Raw genomic sequence first — 25,881 nt, forward strand, 5'->3', positions numbered from 1 at the left:
TCTCTCTAAATATACATATATATATATATGTATGTATGTATTTCAACTAAATGAAAACACAAGCACAATATTAAAACTTACAGGATAAGCTAAAACAAAGCTTAGAGGGAAATTTATTGCCTTAAATATCTGTATCAAAAAAGAAAAAATATATCAAATTAATATCCTAGACTTCCATCATAAGAAAATACAAACAGACAAATTAAACCCAAAGCAAGCAAAACAGTTAAAAAATATAAAAAGCTAAAATGAAAACCAATGAAATAGCAGAAAAAGAACAGAGAAAATCAAACAATACCAGAGTTAGTTCTTTGAAATGGTCAACACTGATGACAAATGCCTAGCTAGACTGGTCAGTAAGAGACTACAAATTACACAAATATTACAATACTTGGTCAGGATGTGGACAAAGGGTTCCCCTTTTGCATTGTTGGTGGGAATGTAAACTGGTGCAGCCACTCTGGAGAACAGTATGGAGGTTCCTCAAAAAATTAAAATAGAGCTACCTACAACCCAGCAATTGCACTACTAGGTATTTATCCAAAGGATACAAAAATGCTGATTCAAAGGAGCACATGCACCCCTATGTTTATAGCAGCACTATAATAGTGGAGATAGCAGCACTATAGCCAATAGCCAATAGCACAATAGCCAAATTGTGGAAGGAGCCAAAATGTCCACTGATTCATGAATGGATAAAGAAGATGTGTTGTGCGTGTGTGTATGTGTGTGCGCACACACACATACACACACTCTATTTGGCACTTTACATTTCTCTTCCGTTTCTGATTCTGAGATGTTTATTTTGAGGCTGAGCCCACTTTTATTTTTTTGGTTTTATAGTTTTATCACCACTGCTAAAGTAAAGGAAGAAATTTAATATGCCTTTTGACTGGTAATCTTTCATCTATATTTTTATCTTATACTTCCAGTAAGTAAAGTCCAGTATTCTTTATATTGTTTTTACTAAAAAATAAACCATAAATTCATTTGAAATAATGACCAGCCCATTAAAGAGCATTATCATTTATGTCAAATGTCAAATACATATTTAAATTACTTACCAATACTATGAAACTGCCATCGCTGATGAATTCTTTCTGGAAGAAGTTGTAAAATTTTCTAAAAATCAGTATGAATAAAACAAAGAAAAGAATGAAAAGCAAGTAATGAGTCCACATTCTGTGCAATGTGAAAAATTAAACAAAGAGCTTATAATAAGCTTTTAAGAGTTTCTTATGTAAAAGATAGCATCATAAACACAAAACAGTATTTGAACTGATCTGACAGTACTTGCACTATTTCAGCACTGGTCATCAATATTTGAAAACACCAAAAAAAACCCAACAAGCTATGCTAAGACTTGGAACAAGACATTAATGAAATTTATCTTTACAATGACGTAGAAAGTAAACATATTTCTCCTTATTGATTAAATACTAAAACATTTTTCAAAATGATCATTTACTATTCTTAGAATTTCTCTATTATGGCTATTACTGATAAGTTTTAAATTCTTTCAGATATTAATATTAGTGACATTTTATCTCTGTGTAGTTCTTCCTATTTTTATAAAAGTAGGAGAAATATTTGATTTCATAAAAATCAAATCAGTATTTATACTGTAAAAAGTATTTGTACTGAGTTGATTCATGTGAACCCAAAAGTATTATATGTTATGATGGCTATAGGTATAATAACAATACTTAAAAATTCAGGATCCCTACATTTAAGCCAACACAGGCTTCTATCAATTGGGAATAAACACTTTTTACATATAATTCAAAATTTTACCTTTAATTCCCTTCACAAATTTCTTCTGTGTGAATTATTCTAGTTCAACAGCTTGCCTTACTATGCTGCTAAACTATGCTCTCAGTACTCATCCGCTTGCTGAATGAGTTTTGTATGTGTGTCTGTTGTTATTGCTGCTCTTACTACTATCATTATTTAGAAATCCCACTAACCAAATGTTCATAGTGGCCAAACAGTAGACATTTTATATAATGATATCTCATCAAACCTCACAACCATCCTAAAAAAAGTTTATTAATCTCATTTGAAAAATGAGAAAATGGGCTAAGTAATGTGTTTAAGTTAGAAAGTGGAATTAATTCCAGGGGTGCCTGCATGGCTCAGTTGGTTAAACATTGGACTTCGGCTCAGGTCACGACCTCACGGTTCGTAAGTTGAAGCCCCACGTTGGGCTCTATGCTGACAGCTCAGAGCCCACAGCCTGCTTCAGATTCTGTGTTTCCTTTTCTCTCTGCCACTCCCCAGCTTGTGCTCTGTCTCTCTCTCTCTCAAAAATAAATGTTAAAAAAAAATTTTAATAAATAAATTTTAAAAAGTAAAAAATCAAAAAGAAAGTGGAATTTCAATCTTAATATGCCTAATTCTAAAATGTGTACTTTTGTACTATTCTGCCCAAAATACAGTATGCATGTTTTACACTTCTATCTTCCATTTAATATGATCTTCTTTAGTCCATCTCATACAAGAGGATCATGAGAAATTATAAAGTTCTTCACAGATAAATGCTGGTCCCACATGACATACACAAACTTCTTTGCCTTTGCCCTCCTCATATTTCTCTGGCCAACAATTACATAATTCTATTTATTTTGGTATGGAAAGAAATGAAATTTAAGTTGAGAAAGTTTATAAACTACTCAAAAGGATTCCTAAATTATGACCATTATACTTTATATTAAAAAAAATTTTTTAATATTTATTTTTGAGAGAGAGAACATGAGTGGGGGAGGGACAGAGAGAGAGGGAGACACAGAATCTGAAGCAAGCTCCAGGCTCTAAGCTGTCAACACAGAGCCCAACGCAGGGCTCAAACTCAGGAACCATGAGATCATAACCTGAGCTGAAATCAGATGCTTAACCAACTGAGCCATCCAGGTGCCCCTATTATACTTTAGATTTGACCCCTTAGAAAATGTAAATAAACATGTCTTTATTATTTTTTTTAATCTTTTTAACGTTTATTCATTTTTGAGAGACAGACCGTGAATGGGGGCAGAGAGAGAGACAGACACAGAATCCAAAGCAGGTTCCAGGCTCTGAGTTGTCAGCACAGAGCCCAACACAGGGCTCGAACTCACGGACCATGAGATCATGACCTCAGCCAAAGTCAGGTGCGTAACCAACTGAGCCACCCAGGCACCCCAACATGTCTTATTTTTATGCGGTTAATACAAAGATGAAAGAAAGAAAGAAACCATGTGTAGTTTTAACAGAAGAAAACAGATTATGAATCCCAGATCATATTTTTAACACTACATAATGGTGCTTTTCATTCCAAATAGAGGAAATCAGTTAATTTATAATTCTTAATTTTTAAAAATCATTATTAGTCTCCAAAGGTAGAGGTCAGATATTATTATTCCCATTACAAGGAGCAAAACATAAGCACACAGGTTAAATATTTTTTCCAAAAGATGGAAACCCTATATCTAACATCTTTATATTCTAAGAAAATTTAGTCATTCATTAAAGACAAACCATTGATCAGTATATATTTACATACAGGAAAATAAACATTATTTTTTAATAGAAGGAATGCCCTAAAAGATCTTCTATCAACTAATCAATCCATCTCAGTTTCCTGAACAGGGGCAACCATGAATGTCTGAAGGAACATTTTCCAGAAATTATTTTTTTTTTCAACGTTTATTTATTTTTGGGACAGAGAGAGACACAGCATGAACGGGGGAGGGGCAGAGAGAGAGGGAGACACAGAATCAGAAACAGGCTCCAGGCTCCGAGCCATCAGCCCAGAGCCTGACGCGGGGCTCGAACTCACGGACCGCGAGATCGTGACCTGGCTGAAGTCGGACACTTAACCGACTGCGCCACCCAGGCGCCCCTTTCCAGAAATTATTAACTTGCTTTCTCTGCTGATACTTTTTTTTTTAAACTTCTTTTCAATCTTCATGCTTTTTTAAAATGTTTGTTTGTTTATTTTGACAGAAAGAGTGCATGCATGGGGGAGGGGCAGAGAAAAAGAGAGAGAGAGAATCCCAAGCAGGCTCCCTGCTGTCAGCACAGAGCCCAACACTAGGCTCAATTTTAGGAATGATGAGATTGTGACCAGAGCCAAAATCAAGAGTTGGACATTTAACCAAGGGAGTCACCCAGGCATCCCAATCCCGATGCCTTTTATTTCCTTCTCTTGCCTAATTGCCGTGGCTAGAACCAAGTACAATATTCAATAGAAATGGCAAGAGTAGATACCCCTCTTTTCTTACTAATGTTAAGAAAGAGGTACTCGGTACCTAGCATAAGGTAGGGTCTTAGTTGTGTATTTTTGTAGGTGTCCTATATCAAGTGGACAAAGTTTCCTTTTATTCCCATTTTGTTAAGTGTTTTATGATGAAAAAGTACTGGGAGCTTGCCAAATGCTTTTTCTGTATTTATTGATATGACATGTATTTTTTTTGTCTTTTATTCTATTATTACTGTATGTTAGTTGATTTATTTTCAGATGTTAAACTTTGTAATACTTAGATAAACCCCATTTGGTCATGTTGTATAATCCTTTTTTATATGTATTTTGATCTCATTTACCTTTTTTTGAGGATTTTTTGTGCCAATACTCATGAAAATATTTTATTATATTTTAATAATAAAATATAATAAATTTATATTATTATAATTTTCTTTCTTTGTAATGTTTTTGTCTGGTTTTGGTTGCATAACACTGGCCTCACAGAATGAATTATGAAATATCACCTCTTTTTTATTAAAGAATCTGTGAAGAACTCATATACTTCTTTAAATGTCTGGTTTAAATTCACTAGTAAAGTCATCTGGGTCTGGGCTTTTCTTGGTGGGAATTTATTTACATATGAATTCATTTTTTCACTTGTAAGTCTTTCCAGTTTTCTATTTCTTTCTGAATCAATTCACTGCTTTTATCTTTACAGGAACTTGTCCATTTAAATGTATCACATTTGTTGGCATTCAGTTGGTCACAGTACTCTCTTATAATCCTTACAATTTCTATAAGATGGGTAGTATTCCTTTTTAATTCCTGAATTTAATAATTTAATTCTTCACTCTTTTTAGTCAGTATGGCTAAATATTATTAGTTTTCCTGATCTTTCAATGTTCTGACTTTTAGGTCTATTGGTATTCTCCAGTTTTTAAAACTTTCTTCCACTTATTTTTGCTATAATCTTTTTTTTTTAATGTTTATTTATTTTTGAGAGTGAGACAAGAGCATGAGTAAGGGAGGGGCAGCAAGAGAGGGAGACAAAGAATCCAAAGCAGGCTTCAGGCTATCAGCACAGAGCCCGAGGCGGGGCTTGAACTCACAAACTGCAAAATCATGACTCAAGCCGAAGTTGGATGCTTAACCGACTGAGCCACCCAGGCACCCCTATTTTTACTATAATTTTAGCTATGTTCTTTATATGCTTTCTTTGGGTTTTAATTTGATCTTCTTTTTTCAGTTTCTTAGTGGAAACTTAAGTAACTGATGTGACATCATTCTTCCTTCTATCATATTAAGTTATAGAACTATAAATTTCCCTCTGAATGCTTGGTTAGCTACATTCCCTAAGTTGTGGTATGTCATAACTATGAGCCATTGATTATTTGGGGGTGTGTTCACTAATTTCCACATATTTATGAATTTACAAAATTTCCTTGTTATTTATTTCCTCATTTAATTCCGTATCGATTAGAGAACATAATCTAAATGATTTCTGCTGATGCTTTTATTCTTTCTCAAAATATCTATGTTTTAATATTCCCCTTGTAAATAGCCCATGCAAACACCTGGGGAGATAAACATAAGCAAATTCCTAAACGCTGATTACTGAAAATTAACTGCAAAATAGGTACCAACACCAATTACTCCCATCTGGAACTCTTAAAAAACAAAAAACAAAAAAAAAAAAAAACCAACTTTTTTTTTTAGCTGTGACTAAATCAATAACTAAATCAACAGCTAAGAAATATCAGATTGTTCAAATTCTTCTAAACTATATCAAGTACCCAAAATACAAAACAGTGAATTATCTTTTATTACCAACAGACAAAATAGCTCAAATTTTAGATACTGATTTCCAATTCTTTACTGTCCTTTTAGTCACAAGATTGAATCATGGCTTTCTCCAGATATCTGAATTTTCAATAAAGATCAGAATACTCCTATCACTGCTTGACTTGAAAGACAGAATGAAGAGGCAAGGAGTTATTTTAAAAGTGAGGGGACCGTAGGGGCACCCAGGTGGCTCGGTTGGTTAGGCGTCCAACTTCAGCTCAGGTCATGATCTACAGTTTGTGGGTTCGAGTCCTGGGTCAGGCTCTGTGCTGACAGCTTGGAGCCTGGAGCCTGCTTCCGATTCTGTGTCTCCCCCTCTCTCTGTCCCTTCCCTGCTAATGCTCTGTCTCTCTCTCTTTCTCTCTCTCAAAAATAAACAAACATTTTAAAAAATAATAAATAAATAAAAGTGAGGGAACCCTAATTTTTATCAGGATGCCAAAAATAAAATATAAATTTTAGCAAAGCATCAAATATTACTAATTCCTTCTATTTTTAACAATAAAGGCTTGCCCCAACCCAACCCAAAGTTACACAGAAAAATAATTTATAAAACAATCATCTTATAGTACTACCAAGTTTGTGGTGTCAAATGCATAAAAACATAATTCTATTTCTACCTAAAAAAAAATATGTAACTCAAAAAATAATTAAGAATTAAGTCAGGTATATTTTTAGGTCAAAAAAACATGATTCAGTTTTTAGAAAGCGTGGCAAATTCAGTCTTCTGTTACATGCTTCATAGTTTCAATATATTCCTTTGTAAGTTCCAGGAATTAATTGGGGGGGGGGGGGGAATAGTTGATGCGCAGATACTTACCTCAAAAATAAAAAGTATAGCATCCAATTCCTCCCTTTGAGATTTGTGACCTAAAATATTTTTACAGAAAAATGTGTTAAACATTATCATTTTGTCCTATTACCACCACTTAAAAAGCTTAAAATATTTCAAGCATTATTTTCTCAGTGATTCTTTAATAAAATATTTAAAGGATATTCTGTTTGATGTATAAACAATACTATAGCATCTCTCTCTACTTTTTCAACAATTAAATTTAGATTCTACATATTTATATCTTAAAACAAATAATATATCGTGGAGAACTTAGAATTCTGAAAATGAAAGTATGAGAATGACTGCTCAATTTACATATGCACCTAAGAGCAAAGCAAAGAAGGTAAGGAAACAGGTAAATCAATCCGACCAGGGAAAAGCAAATCTTCTAAGCCTTTTCAAAGGAATGAAGATAGTACTACTAACCCAAAGTGTGAGAGGGTGTCTAAAAGATGTTTTACAAAAAGAAGTGAAAAAACACTAAAATTCCAATGTCCAAGAGTCTATTTTTAAGTGAATATTTAAGATAATTATTTGAAACATCAACATAAGCCAGGACCAATTTTAACATCTTACCTTTCTGTTTCAGACTAGCTTCAATAGTCACAAAATTCTCAAAGAACACATAATATATATGTGAAAAATGTTGGTCAAAAAACTGTTTAAGATCGATAGACTCTGCATTCTCTGAAAAGGAAAGGAAACCAGTTTTTAGTGATTACATATATATGTTAAATCACATTCAGTTAAATAGTCACAGTGGCAAATTTCCTTCAAAAAAGTCAAAGAACTGCTCTTAAAATTCTATCATATTAAAATATTTGAGATATTCATTGATTTATATTCTTGTTCTCACAACTTTAGTCTTCAAAGATTTTAGTTTTAATTTTAAAAACAGGTCAAATCAGGTTACCATAACCTTTGTTTCCAAAAAAAACCCCAAAAAACAAAAAAAACAAAAAGTCTCAGAAAGATTTACTCAAAATTTATTTTGGATATTTAGCTAAACCAAAAAAAGAAGTTTTAGTTTCAATTCATAGCTGTGCTTCTCCCAACTTATCCCCAAGACAGTTTAAAATCAGTATTTCTAGGAGTAATTATATATTTTATAAAACACATTTATTCAGCAAATAGGTACCTAACAACAGGCTTTATAAATAGGCACTTAAGTATTACATAGCTCAAATACAGATAATATTGCTCTTAAGGGATCTTCCGTATAGTCCAGGGCACACAAAGCCAAACATATAACTGTATGCACAGTACAAAGTGTTACATATTGAAAGTGAAGTGACAAAATGCAATGGCAATTTAGAAACACAAAATTACTTTCAAAGCTAAAAGAGGGGTGAAGGTAGGGAAAGAAGAAAAGCTTAATAGATTATATGAAAAGACTTTTAAAGACTGGAAAAACTTTGAACATGAACTGGTGAGGTTTAATGAGAAGGGCATTCTAGGCATAAGCAAAGACAAACAAGTGAGGAAACTATGAAGCATGATAGGATGCATAAAAATAATTCATTTTAGCTACAGCTTAGAATGTTTTGATAAAAATAAAATTAAAAAACTAGCCTTGAAGTATGTTTTAAAATGTCTTGAAAACAAACTAAAGTGACTGAATTTATTATTCAAAGGAATATATCTATGCAGATGTATACATATTACACATTTTGTTGTTTAGTTTATTTTCTGGGAGATTGAGAAGGTTGAAGAAAAAGGGGAATACAGAACTTTTACCTTAAGTATATGCTTCCCATTATTCAACTTTGCTTGCAAAAAGCACATGTTTATTTTATAATGAAAAATAAATATAAAAAAAGGCAACTAGAAAAAAGTCAATCGTTAATAAACTCAAATTAAAGGTAAATATCAGTAAATTTCTTGAAATGCTTTAAGGAGCAATAGAAGATTTCAGAATAAAATTACATAGTAACAACATACAGCATTTTAAACTCTCTTTCATGTATTAGCTTACCCTGTGAATAGTCATAATTCTTTAGTGACCTCTCATCTATGGAATTTTCTAAGACTGTTACCCCTTTGCTCTACTCTCACAAAAGAAGGGGTGGATGGCCTCTCTATTCCCTTGGATTCTCTACATTTCTACCTTATGGAAATCACATGTTTTAAGTGTTTTCTTGTCTTCTTTCCAGGACTAGTCTATAGCTTCTTTAGAATAGAAATTGTGTCTATCTTAGCATTCCCAAAACCTAACACAGTACTCAGCACATATGTATTCAGATGTGTTTTACTACTGATTAAAATAAGTTATTTTAACTTTATTACATTCATTTATTAGCTTGGAAATTTTTATATTAGAAAAGACTGCATAACCTACTGACAGGCAAAACATTGCTTCCTCTAGACTGGAATCAGAAAACCCAGATTCAGGGGCGCCTGGGTGGCGCAGTCGGTTAAGCGTCCGACTTCAGCCAGGTCACGATCTCGCGGTCCGTGAGTTCGAGCCCCGCGTCAGGCTCTGGGCTGATGGCTCGGAGCCTGGAGCCTGTTTCCGATTCTGTGTCCCCCTCTCTCTCTGCCCCTCCCCTGTTCATGCTCTGTCTCTCTCTGTCCCAAAAATAAATAAAAAACGTTGAAAAAAAAAAATTAAAAAAAAAAAAAAAGAAAACCCAGATTCAACTCCTATCTGTAACAATACCTGTGTGACTTTTCACAGAACTAGAAAAACAAAATGGCTAATAAAAACTGAATGTTTCCTATATGCTAGACTCTCTTTTAAGTGCTTTACAGAAATTAATTCCTATAATCCTCACAACAACACTATGAAATGAGTACTATTATTATCCCTATTTTACAGACAAGGAAACAGGCATAGAGAGTTTAAGTAATTCAGCTAGTAGGAAGCAGAGACAGGGATTTAAATCCTACACAGCCTCGATCTAGTGCCCATGCTCTTAATCTCTATGTTATTCAGCCTACAATGTAATACATCTATAGGAAAATTAGGAATAGAACACTAGTAATTTATTATCTGCCTATAAGAACAAGATCTATCAAATAATAAACACATTTTACAAACTTTCAAAATAAAAACATACACAACTGAGAAAAACAGGAAAAGTATTCTATTTTTTCCACACAATAGAGTAACAAAGAACTATGAGATCAAAATAAAATAGGCTACTATAATTAGCTCTCCATTTCCTGAAATTAATGTTTCAAACGTAACTAATGTTCCAGGGGAAAGAAGAAAATGAGAGAATAACAAAGCAAAACAAAAAAATCAAAACAAAAACAAACATGAATCAACTCAAGATTTTACGAGCTTATTTAGGAGCCAAGACGACTTCTCTTAATTTCCTTCTCATACAGCATGTGAGGAAAACCTGGAAATTACATACTTACTAATAAAAGATACTGGATCAAAATTAGGCTAATTTCCTTGTTGGGCTTTTTTTTTTTTTTTTTTGCTTTGTTTTTCTCTATATCTATTTGTAATGAACCAGTCAGCAAATAAAAACTCTTTTACAAAATATTTTTGATCACCAATTCACAAAATTTACATGGTGGGAGAAAACAGGGTAAGAAATTAAAAAAATAAAGAAAGAGAGAGGAGGGAGAGATTAAAAACACACAAACAGGCGATGCCCGGGTGGTTCAGGCAGTTAAGTGTCCAACTCTTGATTTCGGCTCAGGTCATGATCTCACATCATGAGATTGAGCCTCACATCAGGCTCTACACTGACAGTATGGAGCCTACTTAGGATTCTCTCTTATGCTCTCTCTCTGCAACCCCCCCCCCCCACCTCATGCTCATGCTCTCTTTCAAAAATAAATAAAATTTAAACCATACACACACAAACAGGCTGGATAAATTATGAATAATACACTATTAGGCTCTAAAAAAAAGTAGGGAGTATATAGGAAACAGAGAAGAAATTGAGAAAAGGGAAGAAGAGAAAAAAGGACAAAGGGAGGAAACTAAAAGGAATAAATTAGAAGACAGAACTGAAGCTATTCCTCAGAATGTAACACAGAGAATAGTAAGATGGAAAATATAAAGATAAGGATAACAAACTACCTTAAAAGTTCCAGGAAGGAAGAAAAAATGTAAACAATATTAAAAATATATATACCTGAGAATGATTTAAAATTGGTGAAATATGTAAGTAAATCTTAAGATGAAAAATGACATACTGAATCCCAAGCAGGATAAACACAAATCTACACATGGACACATCCTAACACCAAAAACAAAATGAAAATATTAAAACCAACAAAAGTTACCTACATAGTAATATCAAAACTAACAGTACACTTCTCATTAACCTAATAGAGGCAGGAAGACAGTGCAACTTTATACTGAAAGAACTAAGGGAAAATAATTGCCAATCTAAAGTCCTATACTCAGCTAAAGTACTTCAAATAACATGAACACAAGGGATGCCTGGATGGCTCAGTTGGTTAAGCACCCCACTGTTGATCTCAGCATAGGTAACAATCTCACAGTTCATGAATTTGAGCCTGGCATAGGGCTCCATGTTGACAATGTGGAGCCTGCTTGGGATTCCCTCTCTCGCCCCCCCCCCCCCATACTCTCTCCCTCAAAATAAATGAACACATTTTTTAAAAAAGAAAACTATTAACAACCTCAACATGTAAATGAAGAAAAGGTATTTTCTAACATCCTTACAGTTTAACACTCAAAAACCATCACTCAGGGGTGCCTGGGTGGCTCAGTTGGTTATGCATCTGACTTCAGCTCAGGTCATGATCTTGCGGTTTATGAGTTCGAGCCCCGCATCAGGCTCTGTGCTGACAGCTGGGAGCCTGGAGCCTGCTTCAGATTCTGTGTCTCCCTCTCTCTCTTCCCCTCCCCTGCTTGTGCTCTGTCTCTCTCTCTCTCTCTCAAAAATGAATAAATGTAAGAAAAAAAAAATTTTTTTAAACCCTCATTCAAACTCCAAGAAATACAAGAGATATATTCTGAAAGAGAAATAAACTAACACTGGAGAGTGAAAAGCAAAAAGCAAAAATGAACAAAGAAACTGCAAAATGTATGGGTAAATCTAAATGGATACTAATGTTAAAAAAGCTACTAATGCAAAAGGTTACTAATTAGGAGAAAGTAAAAAAATAGACAATGTCAAAGATGCAACAAAAATGCTAGAGAGACTATTTTAAGATCTTACTTTGTTAAGAGGATGACAGAAATACTGATGAACTTTATAATTTAATATTAGTATGCTACTAAAATGTTTTGAGTTACCACTAAGAATAATAACAAAATATAAAATGTTTAACCATTAGGAGAAAAATATAGAAAAACTTACGGTAACAGAAATGAGTATAGAAAAGCACCCCAAAAAGATGAATGAAATGATAGAAATATAAATACAGTATTTACCAAAAAAAGTTAATAAATTAAATGCTTCAACTAAGACACAGTTATAATCACACTGCATTTTAAAACAACCACAAAAATTAAGCTACAAGGTATTTATTAAGAAAAAAATTTTAACCCAAAATGATTAAAGGGATGAAATAAAAATATATTATTTAGACATTGACCAAAATACCATTGTTGATTCCTTGGTAAGAGTCAAAGTAAATATTAAGGCAAGAATTACTACAATTAAAGAGGATCACTGTATTTTGAAAAAAGGCTGTACCAGGAAGCTTTTAATTCCAAATTTGCATTAACAGTTTCAAAATATAAAAAGCAAAGACCAACAAATTTCTAAGGAGAAAAAAACCTACTAATTGCATGGTAGATTTTATACAACCATTTCCTAACATAAAAGTAATTGAAATTCCAAGGAAGAGGGGCAGAAAAATATTTGGAGAAATAATGGCTGAAAAATTTCAAGCTTGATACAAATCACAAATCCACATATGCATGAGGCTCAACAAACTTCAAAACAAGAAACATGAAAAAATCATCAAGGCACATAATAATTAAATTGCTCAAAACAGTGAGAAAAAGAACATATTAAAAAGCAGCTAGAAGAAAAAAAAAACATGGTACACAGTAACTAAAATAAAGATGACATATTTTTCATCAGAAATAATGCAAATAAAAATATATATCTTCAAAGTAATGAAGAAAAAAAACTGTCCAGGGGCTCCTGGGTGGCGCAGTCGGTTAAGCGTCCGACTTCAGCCAGGTCACGATCTCGCGGTCCGGGAGTTCGAGCCCCGCGTCAGGCTCTGGGCTGATGGCTCAGAGCCTGGGGCCTGTTTCGGATTCTGTGTCTCCCTCTCTCTCGGCCCCTCCCCCATTCATGCTCTGTCTCTCTCTGTCGCAAAAATAAATAAACGTTGAAAAAAAAAAAAAAATCTGTCCAGCTGAATTCTATATCCAGTAAAAATATCTTTCAAAAACAAAGGCAAAATAACTACTAGGTATTTATTCAACGGATACAGGTATGCTGTTTCAAAGGGATACATGCACCGCAATGTTTACAGCAGCACTATCAACAACAGCCAAAGTATGTAAAGACCCAAATATCCACTGATAGATAAATGGATAAAGAAGATGTGTGTGTGTGTGGGTGTGTGTGTGGATACACACATATATATATGTGGATACATATATATGTATGTATATGTGTATATATATATATATGTGTGTGTGTGTATCCACACACACACCCACACACCCCCCCCCACACACACACATACATACATACATACATACATACATACATACAATGGAGTATTACTCAGCAATCAAAAAGAATGAAATCTTGCCATTTGCAACTACATGGATGGAACTTAAGGGTATTATGCTAAGCGAAATTAGTTGCAGAAAGACAAATATCCTATGAATCCACTCATATGAGGACTTTAAGACACAGAACAGATGAACACAAGGGAAGGGAAGCAAAAATATAAAAACAGGGAGGGGGACAAAACATAAGAGACTCTTAAATATAGAGAACAAACAGAGGGTTGCTGGAGGGGTTGTGGGAGAGGGGATGGGCTAAATGGGTAAGGGGCATTAAGGAATCTACTCCTGAAATCATTGTTGTACCATATGCTAACTTGGAATGTAAATTAAAAAATAATTAATTTTTTAAAAGGCAAAATAAAGACATTTTCAGACATACAAAAGCTGAAAGAATTCATCAGCTGCAGGTCCAAATACTAATAGAAATGCTAAAGAAGGTCTTTCAGGCAGAAAGAAATATTATCATGCAACTACATGGATGGAACTAGAGGGTATTATGCTAAGCGAAATTAGTCAGAGAAAGACAAATATCATATGACTTCATTCATATGAAGACTTTAAGACACAGAACAGATGAACATAAGGGAAGGGAAGCAAAAATAAAATAAAAACATGGAGGGGGACAAAATATAAGAGATCTTAAATATGGAGAACAGAGAGTTACTGGAGGGGTTGTGGGAGAGGGGATGGGCTAAATGGGCAAGGGGCATAAAGGAATCTACTCCTGAAATCATTGTTGTGCTATATGCTAACTAATTCAGATGTAAATTAAAAAAATAAAATTAAAAAAAGAAAGAAATATTATCAGACATAAATATGGACCTGAAAAAAGTAACAACAAGGTAAATGCCCAAGCTTGTTTCTCATTATTCCAAACTTATCCAAAGATAACTGTTCAAACAAAAATGGTAACAATGCATTGGGGGGTTTATAACCTAGTAAAAATAAAATCCATGAAAATAAAAATATAAAGGTAGGAAAGAGAAAAATGAAAGTCCACTATTCTAACATTCTTAATTAAAAGTAATGTATTCACACCTGAAGGCAGACTTCAATGCGTTAAAGATGGATACTATAAACACTAAAGCAACTACTAAAATAAAACAGAAAAGTTACTAGTAATACTCATAGTGGAGAGAATATAAAATCACAAAAAAATACTTGACTGAACTAAATGAAGACAGAAAAAGAGAAACAGTGATCAATTGGGATAAAGAATAGATAACAGATGCTAATCTAGCTATATCAATAATCACACTAAATAAAAATGATTGACCCAAAATGGCAAAGACTGTCAGACTGGATTTTTAAAAAAGCAAAATCCAACTATATATTGCCCACAAGAAATAAAAATTGTACACTTAAAATACGTGCAATTTGTGGGGCGCTTGGGTGGCTCAGCTGGTTAAGTGACTGACTTCAGCTCAGATGATGATCTCACGGTTTGTGGGTTCGAGCCCCACACTGGGCTCTGTGCTGACAGCTCAGAGCCTGGAGCCTGCTTTGAATTCTGTGTCTCCCTCTCTCTCTGTTCCTCCACTGACTGCACTCTGTCTCTGTCTCTCTCTCAAAAATAACTAAAGATGGAACAAATTTTTTTTTAGTATGTATATACACAATTTGCTATATATCAGTTATGCCTCAATAAACCTATTTTTAAAATTAACTAATTGGGGTGCCTAGGTAACTCCATTGGTTTATGTGTCTGACTCTTGATTTCCGCTCAGGTCATGATCCCAATATATTTGTGAGTTTGAGTCCCGCATCAGGCTCTGTGCTGACAGTGTCTGGGATTCTCTCTCCCCTCTCTCTGCCCCTACCCCACTCACACTCTCTCTCTCACAAAATAAATAAACTGAAAAAAAAATATTAATTAAAAAAAATTGAACTAATTATATAGATTCAAGACAATTTCCACTCATTTTCATTCCATTATATTTTCTGAAGTGAAGGGAGAGAGGAGAATGGAACTCCAAAAATGGAGTAAGTAATATTCTAGGAAATGCCATGATTCTAGAATATTTTAATACCTAAACTTCTGACCATCTGTGTCCACAGAAGCCTGCTGCACATGTGAACATATGCTCCACAAGATAAAAATTTAAGAATCTCTGAAAGCACGTGTAATACATTTATGAATTTAAAGCAATGAAAATAAAACCCCAAAATGACCATTTCTGAATGCTTTCACAAATATAGTCTAATGACCCCACACTAATCATAAGAATTATGATTCCCAGAATCAATAGAAATATTGACTCCCAGAAAATGATTAAAATTGATTTTCATTTTTATATCATGAACCAATAATAAAATGAATAAAAATGGCAAGCTCATTCTTGTATTTAACAATGCAGAAGGCAGGCAAGTTAATTTCCCTACTGATAACTGTCCTGGGTGATTAAATTCATGAAGATAAATCTAGGGATCTTCTCTTGTACAAATGTTTAAGATGTTTGTTTTTATCTTTCAAACATATATTATTCATTATTCCTTCACTATGAAAAGAAGTAATACAAAAGACAAAAGTCCTGCTGGAAACCACACTAAAAACCTACTAAAATTTCAAAGCAAGCAAAATCGTTTTAAGATATGTAGTTTATCTCCTTATCAAACTGATGTTTCTAAGTAACTGCAGAAAAGCTCCTGACATGTGATTATGGTTACAACTGATAGCAAGATAACAACTCCCAGAAATAAAAAGGAAAAGACAAACACTAAAAGAAGCATTAGTAAGTGACCGTGATCCCAAAGTAATTATTTCTAAGTCTCATTCAACTCTATAAAGTAATACAATAAAAATTATTCTCCTGCCTCAAGGATTCCACAATAAACACAGAGAAAATGAGAGAGTGGGAAAAAAAAGAATCTAGTTTACACAAAGATACAATGCCTAATTTAAGAGCAAAGTCAGTTTTGTGTTTTATTAAATATTATACTGTAAGGTAACTGTGAGTATAAAACAAAAGAAAAAGTTATAACCACTTATGTTTAATGTTTTACACTTGCATGAACAACACTTTGACAGTTACGTATATGCAATCTTACTCCACAAATTGTTTTTGAAATAAGTTTATTATCTCCATTTCATAAGAAAACTAAGCCTGGAAGAAGACAGGCAACTTTCCCAGGTCACACTAAACTACTAAATGGCTCCAAATCAGCTCTCTGTGTCCTGAATCAACAACACTAGAATAGGCACACTTCAGGCAGTAGTCCACAGCATAAGACAACACTCTGGCCATTTTAAATCAAACTAATTCTGAAAGAATGGTATTTTTCAAGAAATATTTGAAAGCTACACAGAAGGGGCGCCTGGGTGGCTCAGTCGGTTAAGTGTCCAACTTCGGCTTAGGTCATGATCTCGTGGTTCGTGTGTTTGAGCCCCACGTCAGGCTCTGTGCTGACAGGTCAGAGCCTGGATGGAGCCTGCTTCAGATTCTGTCTCCGTCTCTCTCTGGCCCTCCCCCACTCATGTTCATTCTCTCTCTCTCTCTCTCTCTCTCTCTCTCTCTCTCTCTCTCAAAAATAAACATTAAAAGGGGCGCCTGGGTGGCGCAGTCGGTTAAGCGTCCGACTTCAGCCAGGTCACGATCTTGCGGTCCGTGAGTTCGAGCCCCACGTCGGGCTCTGGGCTGATGGCTCGGAGCCTGGAGCCTGTTTCCGATTCTGTGTCTCCCTCTCTCTCTGCCCCTCCCCCGTTCATGCTCTGTCTCTCTCTGTCCCAAAAATAAAAATAAAAAAAACGTTGAAAAAAAAAAATTAAAAAAAAATAAAATAAAATAAACATTAAAAAAAAATTAAAAAAAAAAAGAAAGTTACACAGAGGCTGAGGTGGATTATCTGAAGTTTCAGAACTGGTAAATAATAAAAGATACCAAGAATTAAGAGGATTTAGTCCACTCATATGCACACTGCCCTGAAGTATTTCTCCTTACATTGGCTAATTATATCCTCCCTAACTTCATCACAATACCTAAAATTTCACTCATTAAATTCATTTGTGCAAGCAAAGCATTCCAACACCTAGTGTAAGCAGTTAAACACTATTCATGTAAATAGGTACAAGTTGCTTTCCTCATAACATACAGCAAAGAAGGAAAAGAATTCTGATACAGTTGTGAAAATGGGGAGTAAAGAAGATAATATTTATTAAGCATTACTGTTTTCTAAGGATTGAGCTAAACACTTTTCTTTCAGTTTTCTGAATTCTCATAGAAACTGTAAACTTTTATCCTTTAAAGTTTAAAGGGTAAGTCCTATTAGCTTCATTTTACTCTTCACTTAGTTTATAAACTAAGTGATAAAAACTAGTTTTTATCTAGATAAAAACTAGATAAAAACTAAACTAAAAAGATTCAAGAAAGCCAAGACAAAACCAAGCTGGTCTAAGTGTAAGGTAAAACTCTGTGTCTTATTCCATGCCACTTTGCAAAACAGGTAAATGGCTGTGATATTAAAATTTATGGCTAAATAGAACACTGAGTGCTAAAGGAAAAGTATAAGAAAATCATTGGGAAAATGTTAGCAACACTGATTAATTAAAAATTTGATGTGCTCAGTAAAGGGGGTGAGCATTCCATTTTCTTTTTTCCTCTTTTTCCATCTCCATTATGAACTTCTCTTTCTCTGTACCCTCCCTTTAAATGTTGAGGTGTATGAGGAATATGTCCTCTTCCACCTTCATTAAATACTGCAACTTGAACTCTATCTACATACAAAAATACCTCTCAAACCCATAGCTGCTATTTCACACCCTCTCGAGTACGAGTCTTATACACTACCTATCCAATTACATCTTCCACAGATATCTCTCACTCAACTTGCCCCCCCCAAATGAATCCACCTTCCTTCATCTTCTCTAGCTTTTGAATGAGGTTGAAATGAATTTCAGCCTTCAAAGAGAGGTTGGTAGTACCACCTATCTCTGAAGGCTGGCATTCATTTTCAGACTCATTCCCCTCTCTTTTGGGTTCTGCCCACCATCCCACCCCACCCCCCTATCCCTCAACAAATCATTCATTTCCTTGCCGAGTTTACCTTCCTAAATACTTCTGCAATACATTTCTTTCTCTCCGTTCCCTACTGCCCACCACCCCCCATCATTTAGTTTCATACCTTGTGGTCTCTTGCCTGAATTTTATTAGTCTCTTATCTACTAGCTCTCACGCCATTCTCGCCTTTTTATCCATCCTCCAAATATTACTACCAGAATAATTTAACTGTATCATTGATCTGCTTCCAGGGCTTTCCAATGCAAACAAGATAAATCCCAGGCTCATTCAGATGACATACTAGCACTATTTTTTTTTCATTCTGAACTACTCACTACCTTGAAATAGACTATCAAATACAGAGAACTGGTGGTTTGCAAAGGGGAGGGAAATGGGAGCAATGGGCAAAAATAGGTGAAGGGGATAAAGAAGTATACACTTCCAGTCATAAAATAAATAGGTCACTAGGATGAAAAGTACAGTACAGGGAATATAGTCAGTAACATTGTGATAACTTTGTACAGTAACAGATGATAATTATACCGATCATGGTGAGCATTTTATAACACATTTAATTGTCAAAACACTATGTTGAACACCTGAAACTAGTAATAATATTGCATGTCAAGTATATTTCAATAAGAAATAAAAATTAAAAGTATAGAAATTAAAAAGTTAAAAGCAGGTTAGAAGTAATATCATTGAGTTGGTGGAAGAAGGCAATTCAAAAATCTTCTCCATAAAAGCAATAAAAACAAAACCGAAAACAGTAAAAAATTAACATTTTTAGAAACCTAGAAATTAACCAGAGGATTATTAACAACCAGGAACATTTGTTCAAGGATAATGGATAAATCTTAATAAGAACAGTGAGCTTAGCCGCATCTCAAACTTACCCTATTCCCATCCTTCTCTCCCCCCCTCCATAACAGCCTTGAAAAGCAATAGCCCACAATCACAGTCAAGAACCAATACCCTAATCAGTCCCTGGAGGAGTCAAAACAGGACAGGAGCCTTTTCAAACCCTCAACTTAAGAGAATTATCAGTATTTGACTTATCTAGCTTCTCCCTGGACAATCCCACTTGCAAAAACTGTCCTTATTTGACTTAACTCAGAGTCCACACAATCCAACAGCTTCTTCCCTGGGAACATCTGTTGAAAACAATCAGTGGCAACTGTTTAATAACACAGCAGCCTGAGGCAGTAATTACTGATGAGGCAAATAACAAGCTAACCAATAAAAAAAGATAATAAATAAAAACCAGGTGCGCGCGCGCACGCACACACACACACACACACACACACACACACAAACACACACCTGAAAACAAAAACCTTAAAAAGAAAAGCTAGGGAATGAACTATCCACAGGGAACGTTGAAAATCTCAGACAATTTAATGGGAATACACAAGGCCACCTGTATGCATAAGGCTGCAAGCATGCTCTGGAAAGACTAGAAAAAGACCTAGGTTTTCATCTCTGGCTGACCATCAGATTCTACACAAGAAGGATGTGAAAACTAAAACAGAATTGTAAACTGTCTGGTTAATACTGATCGTGTCCCCGATACACACACAGAACCCTTTGGCAAAGATTAGAAGACTTACTGATCCAGGCTTATATGAAGTCTCTATTCAATCATTAGCAGACCATGAAGGTAAACAAGCAAAGTTCTGGTCATGTAGAAGGAAAAAACAGACTGCAGAGAGTTAGTTCAGTAAAGTCATTACAGAAACACACAGCAACAACAATAACAAACAGAAATAACAACAACCCCTGGGAAGGAAGCAGAAACTGGTTGCCAGAGTTGCTACATTATTTAAAATATCAAGATATCGAGGCACCTGAGTGGCTCAGTCGATTGAGTGTCCGACTTTGAGGATCTCACAGTTTGTGAGTTAGAGCCCCGCATCGGGCTCTGTGCTGACAGCTCAGAGCTTGGAGCCTGCTTCAGATTCTGTGTCTCCTTCTCTCTGCCCCTTCCCCGCTCATGCTCTGTCTCTCTCTGTCTCTCAAAAATGAATAAACGTTAAAAAATTTTTTAAGTAAATAAATATCAAGATATCAACAAAAATTGCAAGACACACAAAAAAACAAAGTATGTGCCATATAAAGGGCAAATTAAAGTTAACAGAAACTCTCCCTGTAGAAGCACAAAAATTAGATTTAATAGATGCCACCAACTATTTAAGTATGATTAAAATAACAAAGGAAACCATGTCTAAAGAATTTAAATAAGCACAGCAAATACACAATGCATTAAAAAAAATCATTCACCACGATCAAGTGGGATTTTTTCCTGGGATGCAAGGATGTTCAATATTTGTAAATCAATCAACATGATAAACCATATCAATAAGGATAAAACTATATGTCATTTCAATAGACACAAAAAAGCATTTGACAAAGTGCAACATCCATTCATGGAAAAAAAAACAACAAAGCAAATTTAGAGGGAACCTCAACATAATAAAGTCCTTATATGAAAAACGCACAGCTAACATCATACTCTATGGGGGAAAACTAAGAGCCTTCCCCCTAAGGCCAGGAAGAAGACAAGGATGTCTGCACTAACCATTTTTATTCAACACAGTACTGGAAATCCTAGCCACAGAAATCAGACAACAAAAAGAAATAAAAGGCATCCAAATTGATAAGGAAAAAGTAAAACTTTCACTACTTGCAGAAAACATGATACTATATATATGACACCCTAAAGACTCCACAAATAACCTACTAGAATTGACATATGAATTCAGTAAGGTCACAGAATATAAAATCAATATACAGAAATCCACTGCATTTCCATTAATAATAAAGTAGCAGAAAAATTAAGAAAACAATCCCATTTACACTGCACCAAGAATAATAAGATACCTAGGAAAAAGTGTAACCAAAGAGGTTAAAGACCTGTACTCCGAAAACTATAAAACACTGAGGAAAGAGATTGAAGATAACACAAAGAAACAGAAAGACATACCATAATCATAGGTTGGAAGAATAAATATTGTTAAAATGTCTATACTACTCAAAGTAATCTACATATTTCACGCATTCCCTATCAAAATGCCAACAGCATTTTTCACAGAACTAGAACAAACAATCCTAAAACTTGTATGGAACCACAAAAGACCCTGAATAGCCAAAGAAATCTTGAAAAAAAAAAAAAAACTGGAGGTATCACAATTCCAAACTTTGAGTTATATTACAAAGCTGTAGGGACCAAAAGAGTATGGTACTAGCAAAAAAAGAAGAAAAAAAAAAGACACACAGATCAAAGAAACAGAATAAAAATAAACCCAGAATTATATGGTCAATTAACCTTCGATAAAGAGAAAAGAATATGCAATAGGAAAAAGTCTTTTCAACAAATGGTGTTGGGAAAACTGGACAGCTACTTGCAAAAGAATGAAACTGGACTACTTTCTTACACCATATACAAAAACAAACTCAAAATGGATTAAGAATGTAAATATGAGACCTGAAAGTATAAAAATCCTTGAAGAGGCACAGGCAGTAATGTCTCTGACATTGGTCATAGCAACATCTTTCTAGATGTGTCTCCTGAGGCAAGGGAAACTAAAGCAAAAATAAACTATTTGGACTACATCAAAAAAAAAAAAAAACCCTTCTGAACAGCAAAGAAAACAATCAACAAAACTCAAAAACAACCTATTGAATGGAAGAAGATACTTGCAAATGGCATATTCAATAAATGGTTAGTGTCCAAAATGTATGAAGAAGCTATACAACTCAACACCAAAAAAAACAAATAACCCAGTTGAAAAATTGGCAAAAGATATGAACTGATATTTCTCCAAAGACATACAGATAGCCCTTAGTCACATGCAAAGATGCTCAACAGCACATATCATCAGGGAAATGCAAATCAAAACAAGGCAATATCACCTCATGCCTGTGTGAATGGCTAAAATAAAAAACTTAAACAGTAAGTGTTGGCAAGTATGTGGAGAAAAAGGAACCTTGTGCACTGTTGGTGGGAATGCAAACTGATGCAGCCACTGCGAAAGACAGTATGGAGGTTGCTCAAAAAATTAAAAAAATAGAACTACCCTATGATCCAGTTATCACACTACTGGGTATTTACCCAAAAAGAACAAAAACACTAATTCAAAGGGATACATGCACCCCTCCGTTTATGGCAGTATTATTTACAATAGCCAAACTATGGAAGAAGCCCAAGTGTCCATCAATAGATGAATGGATAAAGAAGATGTGGGGTGTGTGTGTGTATATGCACATATACGTGTACATATATGTACACACACAACACATATATATATATATATATACACACCATATACACACAATGGAATATCATTCAGCCATAAAAAAGAATGAAATCTTGTCATTTGCAACAACAGATAGATCTAGACAATATAATGCTAACTGAAATAAACCAGTCAGAAAAAGACAAATATCTTATGATTTCACTCATTTGGAATTTAAAAAACAAAACAAATGAAGAAAAAAAAGGGAGAGAGACAAAATGAAAAACATCTGAATTGTCAAAATAAAAAGTCAGCTAAGCCAAAGACAGGTTAGTTGATTATCCAGTCCGAGGAAGAGTATGAAAAAATAATGAAGAAAAATGAACAGAGCCTCAGAGCCTTGTGGCTCACCATCAAACATACCAATGCGCATATAATAGGAGACCCAGAGAAGAGAAAAAAGAAACATATCATTATTATTTCAAGAAATAACAGCTGAAAACTTCCTGAATTTGACTAAAAACATTTGTGTGCATATTCAAGAAACTCAATAAAATCCAAGGGGAATAAACTCAAAGAAACCCATACCTAGACATATCACAACAAAACTGTCAAAAGACAAAGAATCTTGAAAGCACCAAGAAAAAAGCAACACATCACTTAATAAGGAAGCCCCAATAACAAAAATATCTGATTTTCATTAGAAAGCATGGTGGCTAGGGGCACCTGGTGGTTCAGTCAGTTAAGCATCCAGATCTTGATTTCGGCTCAGGTCATAATCTCATGGTTTGTGAAATGGGGTCCTGCTGATAGCACAGAGCTTGCTTAGGATTTTCATTTTCTCTCTCTCTCTCTCTCCCTCTCTCTCCTTGCCCTTCCCCTGCTCTTGCTCTCTCTCAAAATAAATAAATGAACATTAAAAAAAATGGCGGCCATAAGGCACTGAGATGATATAGTCAAAGAGCTCAAAGAAAAAGGCTGGCAACTAAAAATTCAATATCTACCAAAACTTAATTAAGGAGAAATTAAGATATCCCCAGGTACACAAAAACTAAGAATTCATTCCTAGCAGACCTACCCTATAAAAAATATTGGAGGGAGTCCATCAGGCTAAAATGAAAGGATTCTAGATTAATTCAAATCCATAGGGAAAAAAATAGTTTGATATATAATGAAAACACATTTATGGCATTCAGCTAAAGTAGCACTAAATGGAAAATTTACAGCTTTAAATGTCTAAATGAAAGTAAAGATCTAAAAATCAATAATGCAATGTTCCACCTTAAGAAACTAGAAATCGGGGCACCTGGGTGGCTCAGTCGGTTAAGCGGCCGACTTCAGCTCAGGTCACGATCTCGCAGTCCGTGGGTTCGAGCCCCGCGTCGGGCTCTGGGCTGATGGCTCAGAGCCTGGAGCCTGCTTCCGATTCTGTGTCTCCCTCTCTCTCTGCCCCTCCCCTGTTCATGCTCTGTCTCTCTCTGTCTCAAAAATAAATAAAACGTTAAAAAAAAATTAAAAAAAAATAATAAAAAAAAGAAACTAGAAATCAAAAAGTAAAAGCAAATTAATGCTAAAACATGCAGAAGGAAAGAAATAATAAAAACTAGAATGGGAATATTTGAGATAGAGGAAAACACACACACACACACACACACACACACACACATACACACACACACACACACAGAAACATCAATGAAACCAAAACTGATCCTTTGAAAAGATCAACAAAATTGACAAACCTTTGGCCAGACTGTCCATGACAAAAAGAGAAGATTCAAATTACTAATTTGGACTGGAAAAAAGGACATTACTACCAACAGTACAGAATTTAAAAATATCTTAAGGGAATACTATGAGCAACTATATGCTAGCAAATTACATAACCTGTAAGAAATGGACAAATTCCTAGAAAGACATAAAGTACCAAAACTGACTCCAATAAGAGAAAATCTGAGATCTATAAGAAGTAAAAAGAACACTTATTAATAAAACTGATGTGAAAGAAAAGCCCAGAACCAAATGGCTTCATAGGTGAATCCTGTCAACATTTCCAAAAAAGAGAGAACACTTCCCAACTCACTCTATGAGGCCACTATTATTCTCATTCCAAAATCAATAAAAAAAACTACAGATCTGTATTCCTTATCAATCCAGACACAAAAATCCTAACAAAATACTATAAAACTGAGTATTAAAAATATAAAAAGTACTATACACCATGACCAAGTGGGATTTATCCCAGAATGCAGGGTCAATTCAAATCCAAAACTCAGTCATTGCAATACATCATTATCAATATACAGATAAAAACCCACATATAATAGTCTCAATAGACACAGAGAAAGTGCTTGGCAAAATCCAACACCGTTTCATGATAAAGACACTCAAAAAATTAAGTAATTTCCTCACCCTGATAAAGGGCATCTATGAAAAATCCACAGCTAACTTCATACTGATTGGTGAAAGACTAAAAACTTTACCTCTAAACACATGAACAAGACAAGGATGTCCCTCCCCTTTTGCTACTGTTACTCAACAGTGTACTAAGAGTGCTAACCAAAGAAATTAGACCTGAAAAAGAAATAAAAGCCATGCATATTATAAAGAAGCACTAATCTCTATTCACAAATAACATGATCGTGGATATTTAAAAAAAAGTCCTAAGGAATTCACTCTCACACACACACACACAACTGTAAGAGCTAAAAAACAAGTTCAACTAGGTTGCAGAATACAAAATGAACACACAAATCAACTGAATTTCCATCCACTAGCAATGAATAATCCACAAATGAAAATTAAAAAACAATGCCATTTACAATAGCATGAAAAGAATAAAATATTTGTGAATAAAAGAAATGTAAAATTTGTACACTAAAACTATGAAATATTGCTGACAGATCATAAAGACCTAAACAAACTGAAAAACATTACTTGGTCATAGACAAAGAAGAAGTAATACTGTTAAGATAGAAATACTCTCTCAGATATATCTAAAGATTCGATGCAAACTCTATCAAAATCGTAAGTGGCTTTTTGCAGAAATTAACAAACTAATC

At 34.4% G+C, this 25,881-nt stretch overlaps 1 protein-coding gene across 10 annotated transcripts in view; it reads right to left on the minus strand.

Moving 5' to 3' along the window:
- The window catches only part of RALGAPA1 (Ral GTPase activating protein catalytic subunit alpha 1), a 273,838-nt gene that overhangs the window by 218,858 nt on the left and 29,099 nt on the right, over positions 1-25,881 (minus strand). For all 10 annotated transcript variants that reach the window (XR_007152890.1, XM_047862177.1, XM_047862172.1 and 7 more), the window contains exons 2-4: positions 7,473-7,583; positions 6,882-6,931; positions 1,065-1,122 (exon numbers count right to left, since the gene is read on the minus strand). Coding sequence is in view for 9 of the 10 variants with exons in the window: in XM_047862177.1 (XP_047718133.1) it covers positions 1,065-1,122; positions 6,882-6,931; positions 7,473-7,583 (219 nt within the window). In the remaining variant the exon portion in view is untranslated. The remainder of the gene's footprint in view (positions 1-1,064; positions 1,123-6,881; positions 6,932-7,472; positions 7,584-25,881) is intronic.

Source organism: Prionailurus viverrinus, chromosome B3 (genome assembly GCF_022837055.1).
Source record: "Prionailurus viverrinus isolate Anna chromosome B3, UM_Priviv_1.0, whole genome shotgun sequence".
NCBI classification, from domain to species: domain Eukaryota; kingdom Metazoa; phylum Chordata; class Mammalia; order Carnivora; family Felidae; genus Prionailurus; species Prionailurus viverrinus.